This window comes from Macadamia integrifolia, chromosome 10, assembly GCF_013358625.1.
Source record: "Macadamia integrifolia cultivar HAES 741 chromosome 10, SCU_Mint_v3, whole genome shotgun sequence".
Taxonomy (NCBI): domain Eukaryota; kingdom Viridiplantae; phylum Streptophyta; class Magnoliopsida; order Proteales; family Proteaceae; genus Macadamia; species Macadamia integrifolia.
The window spans coordinates 13,309,816-13,321,937 of NC_056566.1; the positions used below are offsets into that span (position 1 = coordinate 13,309,816).

At 39.2% G+C, this 12,122-nt stretch overlaps 1 protein-coding gene across 1 annotated transcript; it reads left to right on the forward strand.

Moving 5' to 3' along the window:
- Window positions 1-377: 377 nt before the first annotated feature.
- Window positions 378-11,485, forward strand: LOC122090736. Its single transcript, XM_042660426.1, has 3 exons — window positions 378-792; window positions 10,866-11,015; window positions 11,099-11,485. Exons 1-3 carry the CDS (start codon window positions 559-561, stop codon window positions 11,174-11,176), a joined length of 462 nt encoding a protein of 153 aa, XP_042516360.1. The 5' UTR covers window positions 378-558; the 3' UTR covers window positions 11,177-11,485.
- Window positions 11,486-12,122: the final 637 nt, after the last annotated feature.

Sequence of the window (12,122 nt, forward strand, 5' to 3'; positions counted from 1 at the left end):
ATGATAAATCTTGGACCAAACAATAGTAGGAATCAATTTCTTTTCATCATTGGATCAAAAGAAATTTCAACTTAAAGAGTCAAATAAAGAAAGAACTGAAGAGGGGAGCTTGAAGCATGACATAAAGGGAAGAGGAAGTGTCGATAGGGGGGATTGAATCAAGACTTGTTTCTTTGACTTGAGCTGAAAGTTGACATTGAGGAAATTACTTCAGGATCTGTTCGTCCACCAAGTTTTTGGCTTCACTCAATCTTACCTAGGCAGTGGTGGCGCAACACAGACTAAGTTTGTCATCCATCGATTTGTAGTGGACGGTTAACACTGGCACACAGCTACCAATAACCTAATTTCGTTAGTATTACATTGCCACGTGGCCATATAAAAACCAGAATACAAGAAGCAAAGTGGCTGGTCAGACCATCGAAATGGGGGTTTTGGCCCCTAGTAAATGCCGTAATACAAGCGGCGATACACGCCACCAGCAGCTCCAGGAAATTTCTCTACCTATCTCTCCTGCGCTTCCTTGCACCATTACTCTGGTGTGAAGGAGAATAAGAAATGTCGAGTTGCGCGTATTGCAGACCTGTAAATTTGGCAAAAGCCGTGAAGAACAATTTCGTTTCATCAAGAAGAACTCGGGTTGATATGGGAAGGGTACCGTTTTATAGAGATGGTGGTGGTGAAAGATTTATGGGTTCAATGGCTCGTGGCGTGAGAGCTTCCATGGTGGATTCTTCTGAAAGCTCTTCCGATTTTGTTAAGCGCACAGAGCAGGCTTGGCTAATCTCTCAGGTATACCTTTTTCCCTTCCCCGCTCTTGCCTTTGTTCATCTCCCCCTCAAGGTTTAAATGATGAAAGAATTGATTTTATTTTATTTTCTGGGTTGTGCACTTTGGTATTTTCATTTAAAGTCAGTGATGAAGAACAGTTGTTTATTCTGAATTGATCGTATTATACTGATATATACGCAATTGATGAACAATATCTGTAATTTATTCATTTGGTAGAATTTTCCTGTTGAGCATGTTTTGATATTTCTAGGTCTCCAATTGATTGTTTTATTTTATTGAAGTTCACTATGTTGGTGTACGATGTCTTGTATTCCGTCACGGTTTAACCCAAAGAGTACTGGTGCAGCGCCTCGACAGGCAGGACGCGGTCCTAGATTAGGGTTTTTCGCTATATATTTGTAGCGAGGGTTTCTTTCTCTGTAATGCAAGCAATACTGAGAGGTGTGAGAGACGAGCATTGTAACCCTATTTTCCATTGATAGTGAAGCAGGATCTCATCTCACCGGGGACGTAGGCAATCTTGCCGAACCTCGTAAATCAATGTGCATTCCTTGTTCTTATTTTTCCATTATCTTCTGCATCGTTTTAGGGTTGCGTTTCTACAAATTGGTATTAGAGCTCTAGGTTTCTGTTTTCTAGGGTTTACTATCACGATGGCAGGGAAGGGATCGTATGTCAAGTATGATATCGAGAGGTTTAATGAGAAGAATAATTTAACTCTCTGGCGTCAAAGGATGAAGAATCTTCTGATGCAACAAGGTTTGGCGAAAACGTTGTTGGAGAAGTCGAAGAAACCTGCAAAAATTACTGACGAAGATTGGGAAGAGATAGAGGAAAATGCAGTAAGTGCTATTCGATTGAATCTTTCTGATGATGCCCTACAATATGTTGTGGGTATAGAATCTGCACTGCAGTTATGGGCAAAACTTGAAAGCATATATATGATGAAGTCCTTAACGAACAAGTTGTTCGTGAAGAAGCAATTGTATTCTCTACAGATGGAGGAAAGTACGGATCTATTAGAGCATCTTATCATGTTCAATTAGATCGTAAGTAAACTTGCAAACTTGAAGGTTAAGATCGAGGATGAAGTCAAGGCGTCACTGTTGCTGTCATCGCTCCCAGAATCATATGATCACTTAGTAACGACTATCTTATACTGGAAGGAGACCCTTGAGATGGATGAAATTGCGGCTGCCCTTATGTCCAATGATACAAGGAAAAAAGGTCAGTAGTACGAAATCTCAAGGAGAAGGTTTTTTCGGTGGTGACAAGGAGCAGGAAAGAGGGAGATCAAATCAGAAGGGATATTGGAAGAGTCGATTGAAATGAAAAGGGGCAAAGACAAAGGTCTCTTGTTACTATTGCAAGAAGGAAGGTCATTTGAAGGAAAGTGCTTGAAGAGGAAGGCGGACTTAAAGAATAAAGGTGTAGATAAGGCATCTGAGGAAGCTAGCGTGGCTGATAGTTCAGATGGAGATGATGGAGATGTACTCTCTATATCATTAGGTAAGAATCAACCTTATGATTCTTGGATTTTAGATTCTGGATGTTTATATCATTTGTGTCTACATAAGGATTGGTTTGATACATATCAACCATATAATGGTGGGTCTGTCCTAATGGGGAATGATGCTGTATGCAAGACCATTGGGATAGGCACTATCAAAATCAAAATGTTTGATGGGATAGTAAGAACTTTAGCAGATGTGAGACATGTACCGGAATTAAGGAAAAAATTAATATCTTTGGGGGCACTTGACTCAAATGGCTGTAAGTACATAGCAGAAGGTGGAGTTCTCAAAGTTATTAAGGGTGTTATGGCTGTCATGAAGGGACAGCTAACAGGAAACCTATACAGACTCATAGGGAGCACAGTTACAGGTGGAGCATCTGTGACTACAGATACAGGATTTGATACAGATGATACCTATCTGTGGTATATGCGGTTAGGGCATATGGGAGAAAGAGGATTGATGGAGCTTCATGAAAGGAAACCGTTGAAGGGAGTGAAAACTTGTAAATTAAACTTTTGCAAGTATTGTGTGTTCGGAAAATAATGCAAGGTTAGTTTCAAAACTACAAAACATAAGAGTAAAGGGGTGCTTGATTATGTACACAACGATGTATGGGGTCCTTTAACAACAAAATCTAAAGGTGGGGCAGAATACTTTGTGACCTTTGTTGATGATTACTCAAAGAAAGTCTGGATCTACTTCATGAAGCATAAAAGTGAGGTGTTCTCTAAATTTAAGGAATGGAAGGCTGAGGGAAGACATAAAAGAAAATTAAGTACTTGAGAACAGATAATGGAGGGGAGTACACGTAAAAGCCGTTTCTAGAATTGTGCAAAGCTGAAGGGATTACACGTCACTTCACGGTTCCAAAGACACCACAGCAAAATGGTGTAGCTGAAATGATGAATAGAATACTTCTAGAAAGAGCTCGGAGTATGAGGCTAAATGCAGGGTTGAGCAAGAGATTTTGGGCAGAAGCAGTGAATATGTCATGTTTCCTCATCAACAGGTCTCCATCAAAGGCGATTGATTGTAAAATTCCCGAAGAGGTATGGACTGGAAAACCAGTAGATTATTTTGTTGTCTAGCCTATGCAAATGTTGAGAGTGAGCAGCGTTCCAAGTTAGACTCAAAGTCTAAGCATTGCATCTTTCTTGGATTTAAGAAAGGCGTAAAGGTATTCAAGTTGTAGGATCCAAGTTCACAGAAAGTTGTGGTTAGTAGGGACATTGTGTTTAATAAGTCTCATATGGTGAAGTCAAAATGCAATTCACAAACAGTTGGTGAAAATAAAGAAGGTTCTACTGTGCAGGTGGAGTTAGGTGAGTCAGAAATAACAAAAGAAAATGAGTCATCCAGTGACTTACCAGGACAACAGGAAGCAGTAGAAGTTTCCTATACTGTAGCAAAGGATAAAGGGAAGCGTACTCACAAAGCACCTGTGAGATACGGGTTTGAGGACATAGTTGACTATGCCCTCACTGTAGGTACAAGTGATTCATCCTCCTACCAGATGCTTTGAGTGATGCACAATATGATAAATGGATGACAACTATGATGGAGGAAATAGAGTCTCTGCAAAATAACAAGACTTGGGAGATTGTGAAAAAACCCAAAGGAAGAAAAATCATTGGGTGTAAATGGGTCTTTCGTAAGAAAGAGGTAGGATCTGAGAAGGAGCGTGAAAGGTATAAGGCCAGACTTGTAGCCAAGGGCTATGCACAGAAGGAGGGGATAGACTACAATGAGATATTGTCTCTAGTGGTGAAACACACTTCAATTAGGGTACTACTTGCTTTGGTGGCCATGTATGATTTGGAGCTTGAACAACTTGATGTGAAGACTGCATTTCTTCATAGTGACTTAGAGGAACAGATTTATATGGAGCAGCCTGAAGGTTTCAAGGTGCAGGGAAAGGAAGATCATGTTTGTCTGCTTAAGAGGTGGCTTTATGGTTTTAAGCAATCTCCTAGGCAGTGATACAAGCGCTTTGATTCTCACATGATGAAGATTAGCTACATAAGAAGTGAGTATAATAGTTATGTTTATTATAAAGTGTTAAGTGATAATTACATTATTTTGTTGATGCTATATGTTGATGATATGCTCATTGCTGCGAAGATCAAATATGATATAGTTTCTTTGAAGTCTTTGTTGAGTGTTGAATTTGAGATGAAGGACCTTGGTGCTGCTAAGAAGATCCTTGGCATGGAAATCCTTAAAGATAGAAATGCATGTAAACTTTGGGTAACTCAGAAGAGGTATATTGAAAAGGTGTTAGAGCATTTCAATATGGAAAAGGCTAAGCCAATTAGCACTCCGTTAGCTGGCCACTTCAAGTTATTTGAAAGGGAATGCCCTACAACACATGAGGAGGTGGAGCAGATGACTCAGGTCTCTTATGCTAGCGCAGTTGGGAGTCTCATGTATGCTATGGTTTGTAGCAGGCCGGATTTGTCTCATGCAGTCAGTTTTGTTAGCAGATACATGAGTAATCCAGGGAAGGAGCATTGGAATGCAATTAAGTGGATCTTCAGATACTTGAGCAAGACTAAAGATATATGTGTTATGTTCAGTGGCAAGGGAAGTTCCACAGAATTGGTAGGTTATGTTGATTTCGACTATGCTGGTGATTTAGATAAAAGGAGGTCTACTACATGGTATGTATTTACGTTGGTGGACCTATATCATGGAGGGCGATGCTTCGGTCTACAATTGCATTGTCCACTACAGAGGCAGAGTACATGGCGGCAGTTGAGGCTACCAAGGAAGGAGTCTGGTTGGCTGGATTAGTTCGTGAGTTGGGGTTGGAGCAAGGAGGTACAGTGTTACATTGTGACAGTCAGAGTGCCATACATCTTGCAAAGAATTAGGTGTTTCATGCAAGGACAAAGCATATTGATGTGAGATTTCACAAGATCAGGGAGCTTGTGTCAGAAGGTAGTATTCACTTGAGAAAAATTCATACAGATCTCAATCCTGCAGATATGTTTACCAAGCCAGTTACTACAGAGAAGTTCGAGTCCTGTTTGAATTTGATTAATATTACTCATTGTTTAAGATGAAGGACGCACCAAATAGGTGCGGGTTTGTACCTCTAATGAGATACGGGGATGAAGACGTCTACAAGTTATCTTTATAGGAGGCTCGACATAATTCAAGCCAAGGTGGAGATTGTTGGTGTACGATGTCTTGTATTCCGTCACAATTTAACCTAGAGAGTACTGGTGCAGCGCCTCGACAGGTAGGACGGTGATCCCAGATTAGGGTTTTTAGCTATATATTTGTAGCGAGGATTTCTTTCTCTGTAATGTAAGCAATACTGAGAGGTGTGAGGGACGAGTGCTGTAACCCTATTCTCCATTGATAGTGAAGCAGGATCTCATCTCACTGGGGATGTAGGCAATCTTGCCGAACCTCGTAAATCAGTGTGCATTGCTTGTTCTTGTTTTTTCATTATCTTCTGCATCGTTTTAGGGTTGCGTTTCTACACACTATTCTCTTTTAAGGTTTGACTTGTTGGGGAAATTGACCAAAAAATTGCCCTTCTCAGTGCTTAGAACACTCACATGGAACTAGTACATGAAATAGGGTTCTTTATGGAGCAAGACATTAATGGGGCAATTAATGGGAGTAAGGAGAATACCTGTAGAGATGTTTGAGAAGCTTCCTCGAGTAATAGCTTGAACTTGATCACGAACCTTGTCCCACGAACTAGATTTGATCCTCTAGGTCTTTTGCAGTCTCCCACTTGGATCTTCACCACAACTTTGTGAGTGAATTGTGTTTTTACGTAGTGGTGATTGTAGGGACCATAGAGACTTATATATAGTAGTCCCCCCAACCCTAACCTACTCCCACAATAGGTTGGGCGGGGCTTGCCCCCTTAAGTGGGCTTAACCACTATGGGCCCAATGGGTCACCTGCATAAGTGTGGCCCACAAACCCCACATGAGTTGCACGTACAATTTGTTTATGCTTGGAAAATTTTGATGAACTTACTTTCTGACTTCTCAAGTTAGGTCTGAAGACACATCTCAGGGATATTAGATTGTAGATGTTGGTGTTAGGATCAGAGATCTCCCAAGAGAGGGGGGGGGGTGGTGTTGGTGGTGAATTGAGATTAGAAAATTTGAAGATTAAAACAAGGTTAAAAAACTGTCGATGATGATAAACGTGGAAGCTATGAATTTTTGAACTCTAACCCACACTCAAAAAGATGTAAAGGGGGCTAAAAACAAATAAGCAGGAGAGAACACAAGAGAGTTAAAGTGGTTTGGGAAACTCCCTATGTCCATTACCAAGGCTCCTCAAGCACTTGGATTTCTACTATCTCAGTTGCTTTCTTAGGTAGCAGTCATAACCTTATTGTAGTTTTTTCACAGTTCACTAGAAACCTAAGGTGTTTTCCAAGGCTCACTCCAAAACCAGACAATGTCACCTCATGACTCCTCTTGTGTAGATAAACTTCCAAACATGGTACTTGCAATACTTTAAAGAAAGTGAGAGAAGAAAAGGTACAACCTCTACAAAGGTTTGATGGAAAAATAAAGCTCAAGATCTCTCACTAAACAATAAACCCCAAGGTTAAAGGAATTCTTAGTTAAGTGCATAAACAATTGTTATTCAAAAGTTGTTTTGAATGTCTATAAACCCCCTTTAAATAGGCACATGACATCAGAAAGAAAACACTCTGGATTTAAGCAAAAACACCATGCAGACAACCGCTGAACTCCAAAGGTAAAAAATATAGTCATTGGACTCCCTACGGTCTTAAAGTTACCGTTGTAATTCATGCCACATAGGCATTTGTACAAGTATGTGGAAATCTGCTCCAGCTTAGCGGATGTTTGTTGACGTCTGTATGGCTGAGGGATCTGACATGTTTGAGAGTCAAGGATACTAGTTTTGCGTCCAAGTGATTCACTGGACGTCTCTGTAAGAGCATGGACGTCTGCATCCGTATGTAGATGTCTCCTGAGTCCTGACTCAGAGGCCCATTTTACATTTATACACTAGTCAAGAGTCTGTTTGGCTCTACTAACCTCACATTCCTTCAACGGACGACCTCTGACAGAGGACTTTTAAAAAATACTCTAGTTTAACCATACGCCTCTACGGCCATGCGGTCTTTTCCTTTGTCAACGGACATCTCCTTAGGGAGGTAGACGAGTGTAGACAGACAGCGAAATTGCTGTCCGGACAGATTTAACCTGGATTTCTTAGCCATCTAAGTTTAAGAGCATTTCAGTTAAGTCCTTAGTGGCTTTTGGGTGGCTTTAATGCATGTGAATATAACATAAGTTACGTGGATAATACAATAAAAACAGCAACCTATGCTAATGGACTCTTCTTCTTCATGATGCTTCAAAGATTTAATTCTTCAGCTTGGGTCTTGAAGCTCTCTAGTTTATTCTTGAGACATCCATTTCTCTTTTGCTCCAAAATGCTTGTATTCACTTCACCAAGTACTCCTTTTTTATGTCAATGTGCATTTTGGATTGATTAGGTCTTTCATGATCAAACACATGTTGGTAATCCTAATGTTATCATCATCCAAGGTTTTTTTATCACCAAAACACAGAGGCATAAATCCTGTGACTAGAGGACATGCATCCAAGTTGTCATGTGGCAAGCATATGCGTAAGGAACTAAGGCTCCCATCTGGAAATTTCATAAGATGATAGTGACCAGTGACTGTTTCCTTCCTTCAGGAAAAGAAAAAAATTAGTGACTGCATCTTAAAATATAGAATGTAGGCTATTGAGAAATCTCAGAGTCATGGAACACGTAAGATAGCCAAATAAGAATGTTCAACTGAGTGGAAGGATTGGAAAGATGGAATCAGGGATGAGCAGCACTCTCATTGGAATCCAAGGGTAGCTCCAGTAGCCGATAAAATAGTGGAGAGTTTGTTAGTTTGATGGTCTGGAGCAGTGTTTTAAAACTGAGAAAAAAGGGAGGGATGGGAGAGAAGACTTCTTCAACATTCTCCATCCCAACACCCAAATGTTCACTTGGGAGATTTTATAACAAGAGAATAGTTGGGACTACTGTCTGATTTCTAGGGCCCAAACGGCATCCTTGTATTCCTTGACAACACTGATATGTACCTGTTAATGGACACCAATTTGTATACCTAATAAACTGAAGGAAAATTTTTTAAGATGGTAGTGAAGCTGTCAATGTTTTGTGGTGTAAAATGTCGAGTACCAAGAAACATACAACCATAGGAGGATTGTGATGAACACAATGCAATTTTTGAATTGAGTGAAAAGACTAGAAAAAATGCAGTCAGAACTTGACAAATCACTCTTCTGATAACCCAATAATTGCTCCTGCGGCCAGTGAAACTTAGGCTGCGTTTGGTAGTCATTCAGTTCTAGAAACGACATTTCATGTCAAAACCGAATTTTCAGTTTGTGTGTCAAAATGCCATTTTAAAACAAAAAAAAATGGTGTTTGGTGGACCTGTTTCAAGAACGATTACTCTAGTTGTTCACTTTTTTTGTATTTGAAACGAAACCGAAATAATTGCATTTCTAACGTTTTTTTTTTTTTTTTTCTCCTTTCGTATAAAAAAAACGAAAAACACCAAGTTGACATCAAATGCTTTTTTCCGTTTTTTTGTTCCCATAGAACGGAAAAACGTCAGAAACACTTTTCTGGATGACTACCAAACACAGCCTTAGTTTCCACTTTGCTTATTGGATTCTCATGCTATGATACAGTTGTTGCTTGGGTAAATGACTGTCACAAAATTATGTAGGACTTTCCTGGCAGGGTGCTAAATATCAGGAGAATATATGGTTGCCAACCTTTGGTATTGCAAGGACATGATAGGCTGAAGTGAAGATTTGACTGGCACCACTTTCATTTTTCAAAAGGGAGAAAAAAAAAAAAAAAAAACTTGTTTTGGGACTTGAGAATGAGTTGCAGAAGATAGGAAGATTCAACAGAGCTGGTTACAGTTTGGGAGGTTTTATTGGTGGCTTAATGTTGAAAAAAATAAAATCTAGATACATGTGTAGGGGGTATTGTAAGGTCCAAAACATAGATGCTATGATGTCTACTATAGACTCAGTTATTGAATTTGAATACTATGACCATTTTGAAACTAAAGAGAGGGCTCAGCTTTAGGAATATACTTCGCAGAACTGAAATCAGAAAAAGGATCCCAAAATTATAAATCTCATCATAGACTATGCTTTCCATAATTTGCTTTTAACTTTTCCAAATCATTTTTCAATTTGTGCAATTTTGGGCATGATGTGTAGCTAGTTGAAGTGTTCAATGATCAAATCTAGGAACCCATGCACTTACAGTGTAATGATTATCAAAGGCTGAAAGTGGACCTTGTGCTTTCAAATTTATTGTTGTTATTTCTAGTGGGTTTAATTCTCTTACCAAATTATGGCTTGGAATGAAATATAGTCATTGCACTTTTATGTTTTTAATGGAGCATGAAACTTGTAATCGAGCATGTCATTTCAAAACTATTTCTAGGAAGTGTGAAGAAGCTAAATTTTCTGGTTAGATCAGTCATAAAAGAAAATGTCAGTGAGATCTCAGATAGATGATGACTTCAAGAGAAAAGAAACAGCGAAATAGACATGGGGCTAAGCTAACAAGAGTTCAACACCATGAAAAAGAGATAGATGCCCTCCCCACCCAAAAAAAAAAGGGCAAAATCTTTGTGGACCCTAGAAGTGTATGGTAACAATGTGCAACTGTAGACAGTGGGTACAGTTTTACAATAGAAAAGCGTCCTTGGTGAGGATAAGTAAAATCAATATATTGCTGAGCGGTGATGGTTAGGGCTCGATAAATGAAACATTCTATTGGCTCAATGTCGTGGGTGTAATGGGAGGGGGGGTGAGATCTGTTTTGAGTCAGGAGGCTATATATAAAAAATGATCCAATTTCAGTGTAACCATTACACACACACACACACATATATATATATATATATATGTATTTTAAATTTTATGTGAATGGAACCATTTTATGTGGATATTAATTGATGAAAGCCAAATCCATGTTATTTGGATATGATTTTGATGCAGCATAGTGAGCTCTTGCTGTCAGAGGTTTATATTCCTTCTAGTTATTACACATTTGTTTCTCCCCGTACCTCATTCTTTGCAAACAACTAAAAATGTATTGTAAATAATTTATGAGAAAACGAAAGCTGCCTGGTTTGCGTGGCCCCTGCACCCAGACATAGGTGCACGCAAAATTACTGGCCCACTTCCTTTGAAATAAAAAATCCCATTGATGTTGATGGCCCTGCGCACATTCCCATTGGCCCCCGCACTAGGCAGTGATCTCTTGCCCATAATTTATTAGGGGCAACTTTCATTGCCTTACAGTCCTATTGACATAATAAGGGCCTTGCCCAACCCTAACAGGTAGGATAGATCATGAAGCAAACACTTAAAACTTACTTGTTATGAGTTTATTTACAAGGGGGAGGGACTAATGATTGGCATTTCAGGACCGGCTTATTTCTTCTTTTGTCCATATAATCCCAACCTTATATTATGATCTGTGCAGCAACCAAGGCCTGTTTCTTGTTCAACTTGTAACTCAAATGGGCATGTTGAATGCAAATGGTGTGGAGGCACAGGGTTCTTCATGATTGGAGATAACATGCTCTGCCATGTGCATTCCAGAAACAGCGACTGCGTTATATGTGCTGGAAAGGTATTTTTCATTCCTTAGTCCTATAATTCGATAAACATACATATTTTGAATACGACATTAACATTGTTTTCATATTCCTGAAGGGATCAATGTGCTGCTCCGATTGTAAGGGAACAGGGTTCCGTGCAAAATGGTTGGGAGAGCCTCCGATCCACAAGTAATGTCACTGGCTTGTATGTTGCTGATCAGGTTGAACAACTTTGCATAAAGAGTGACATCAGTTTTCATCTTTGTTGTCTATCCTTCTTTGCCTTTTTTGTTGGAATCTCATGGTCTTGTTAATATGACAATGGACTCCCACTCCAAAGAGGAAATCACATCCCGTGTCACAAAGCCAACCATCTTATATCCATTAACATTTTTGTATTCTTTCAAATTTGTACACAAATATAACTTCACCCCTGTTTTTTGGGTGTCTCCTACTTAACCTCGTGTTCTGTTGGTTAATATCAAAGCTATATTTGATGACACACAGCTCAGCCAAAAGCTGAATACGTTCCTCACCTGCAGGCTTTATATATTTTCTCAATCCAAGCTTCCGTGATCAATTAAATTTGGGGCAAAATCATCTAATTCTTTCAAGCACATGAGATGTGTGATTGAAATGCATAATGGAAAACGAGGCAGGCAGTGATAAACCATTTTCTATTGTGGTAGAAGGATTTAATATATATATATATATATATATAAATCCCATCATCTCTACCAAAGCTAAAGCAAATAGAAACCCATACACCTTTAGAAAACAGCAAGGAACCCATCTTCGAATCTCTCGTGTATTGATTTCATGTCCAATGATTCATCATGTTGATTGCATAATTAAATTCTAATTTTCATTATGTCATACCATTTTTTTTACAACCTAAGGTTAAAATAGCCGCATCTCCTTTCAACTTGGCACAACTAGGTGATCGGTTTGTAGGTGAAATCTCTTAGATCAAGTAGGTCAGGCTGAACCTGTGTTCTCCACTTACCATTAGAGAATGGTTGGCTCTGTTATGTGAAATAGGTATATGTAAATCATTATGTCATTATGTCATTATCGATTATGTAAGTAAGAGTTATTATAGGGAGAATTTATTATGTGGTTGAAGAAGTTATTAGGAG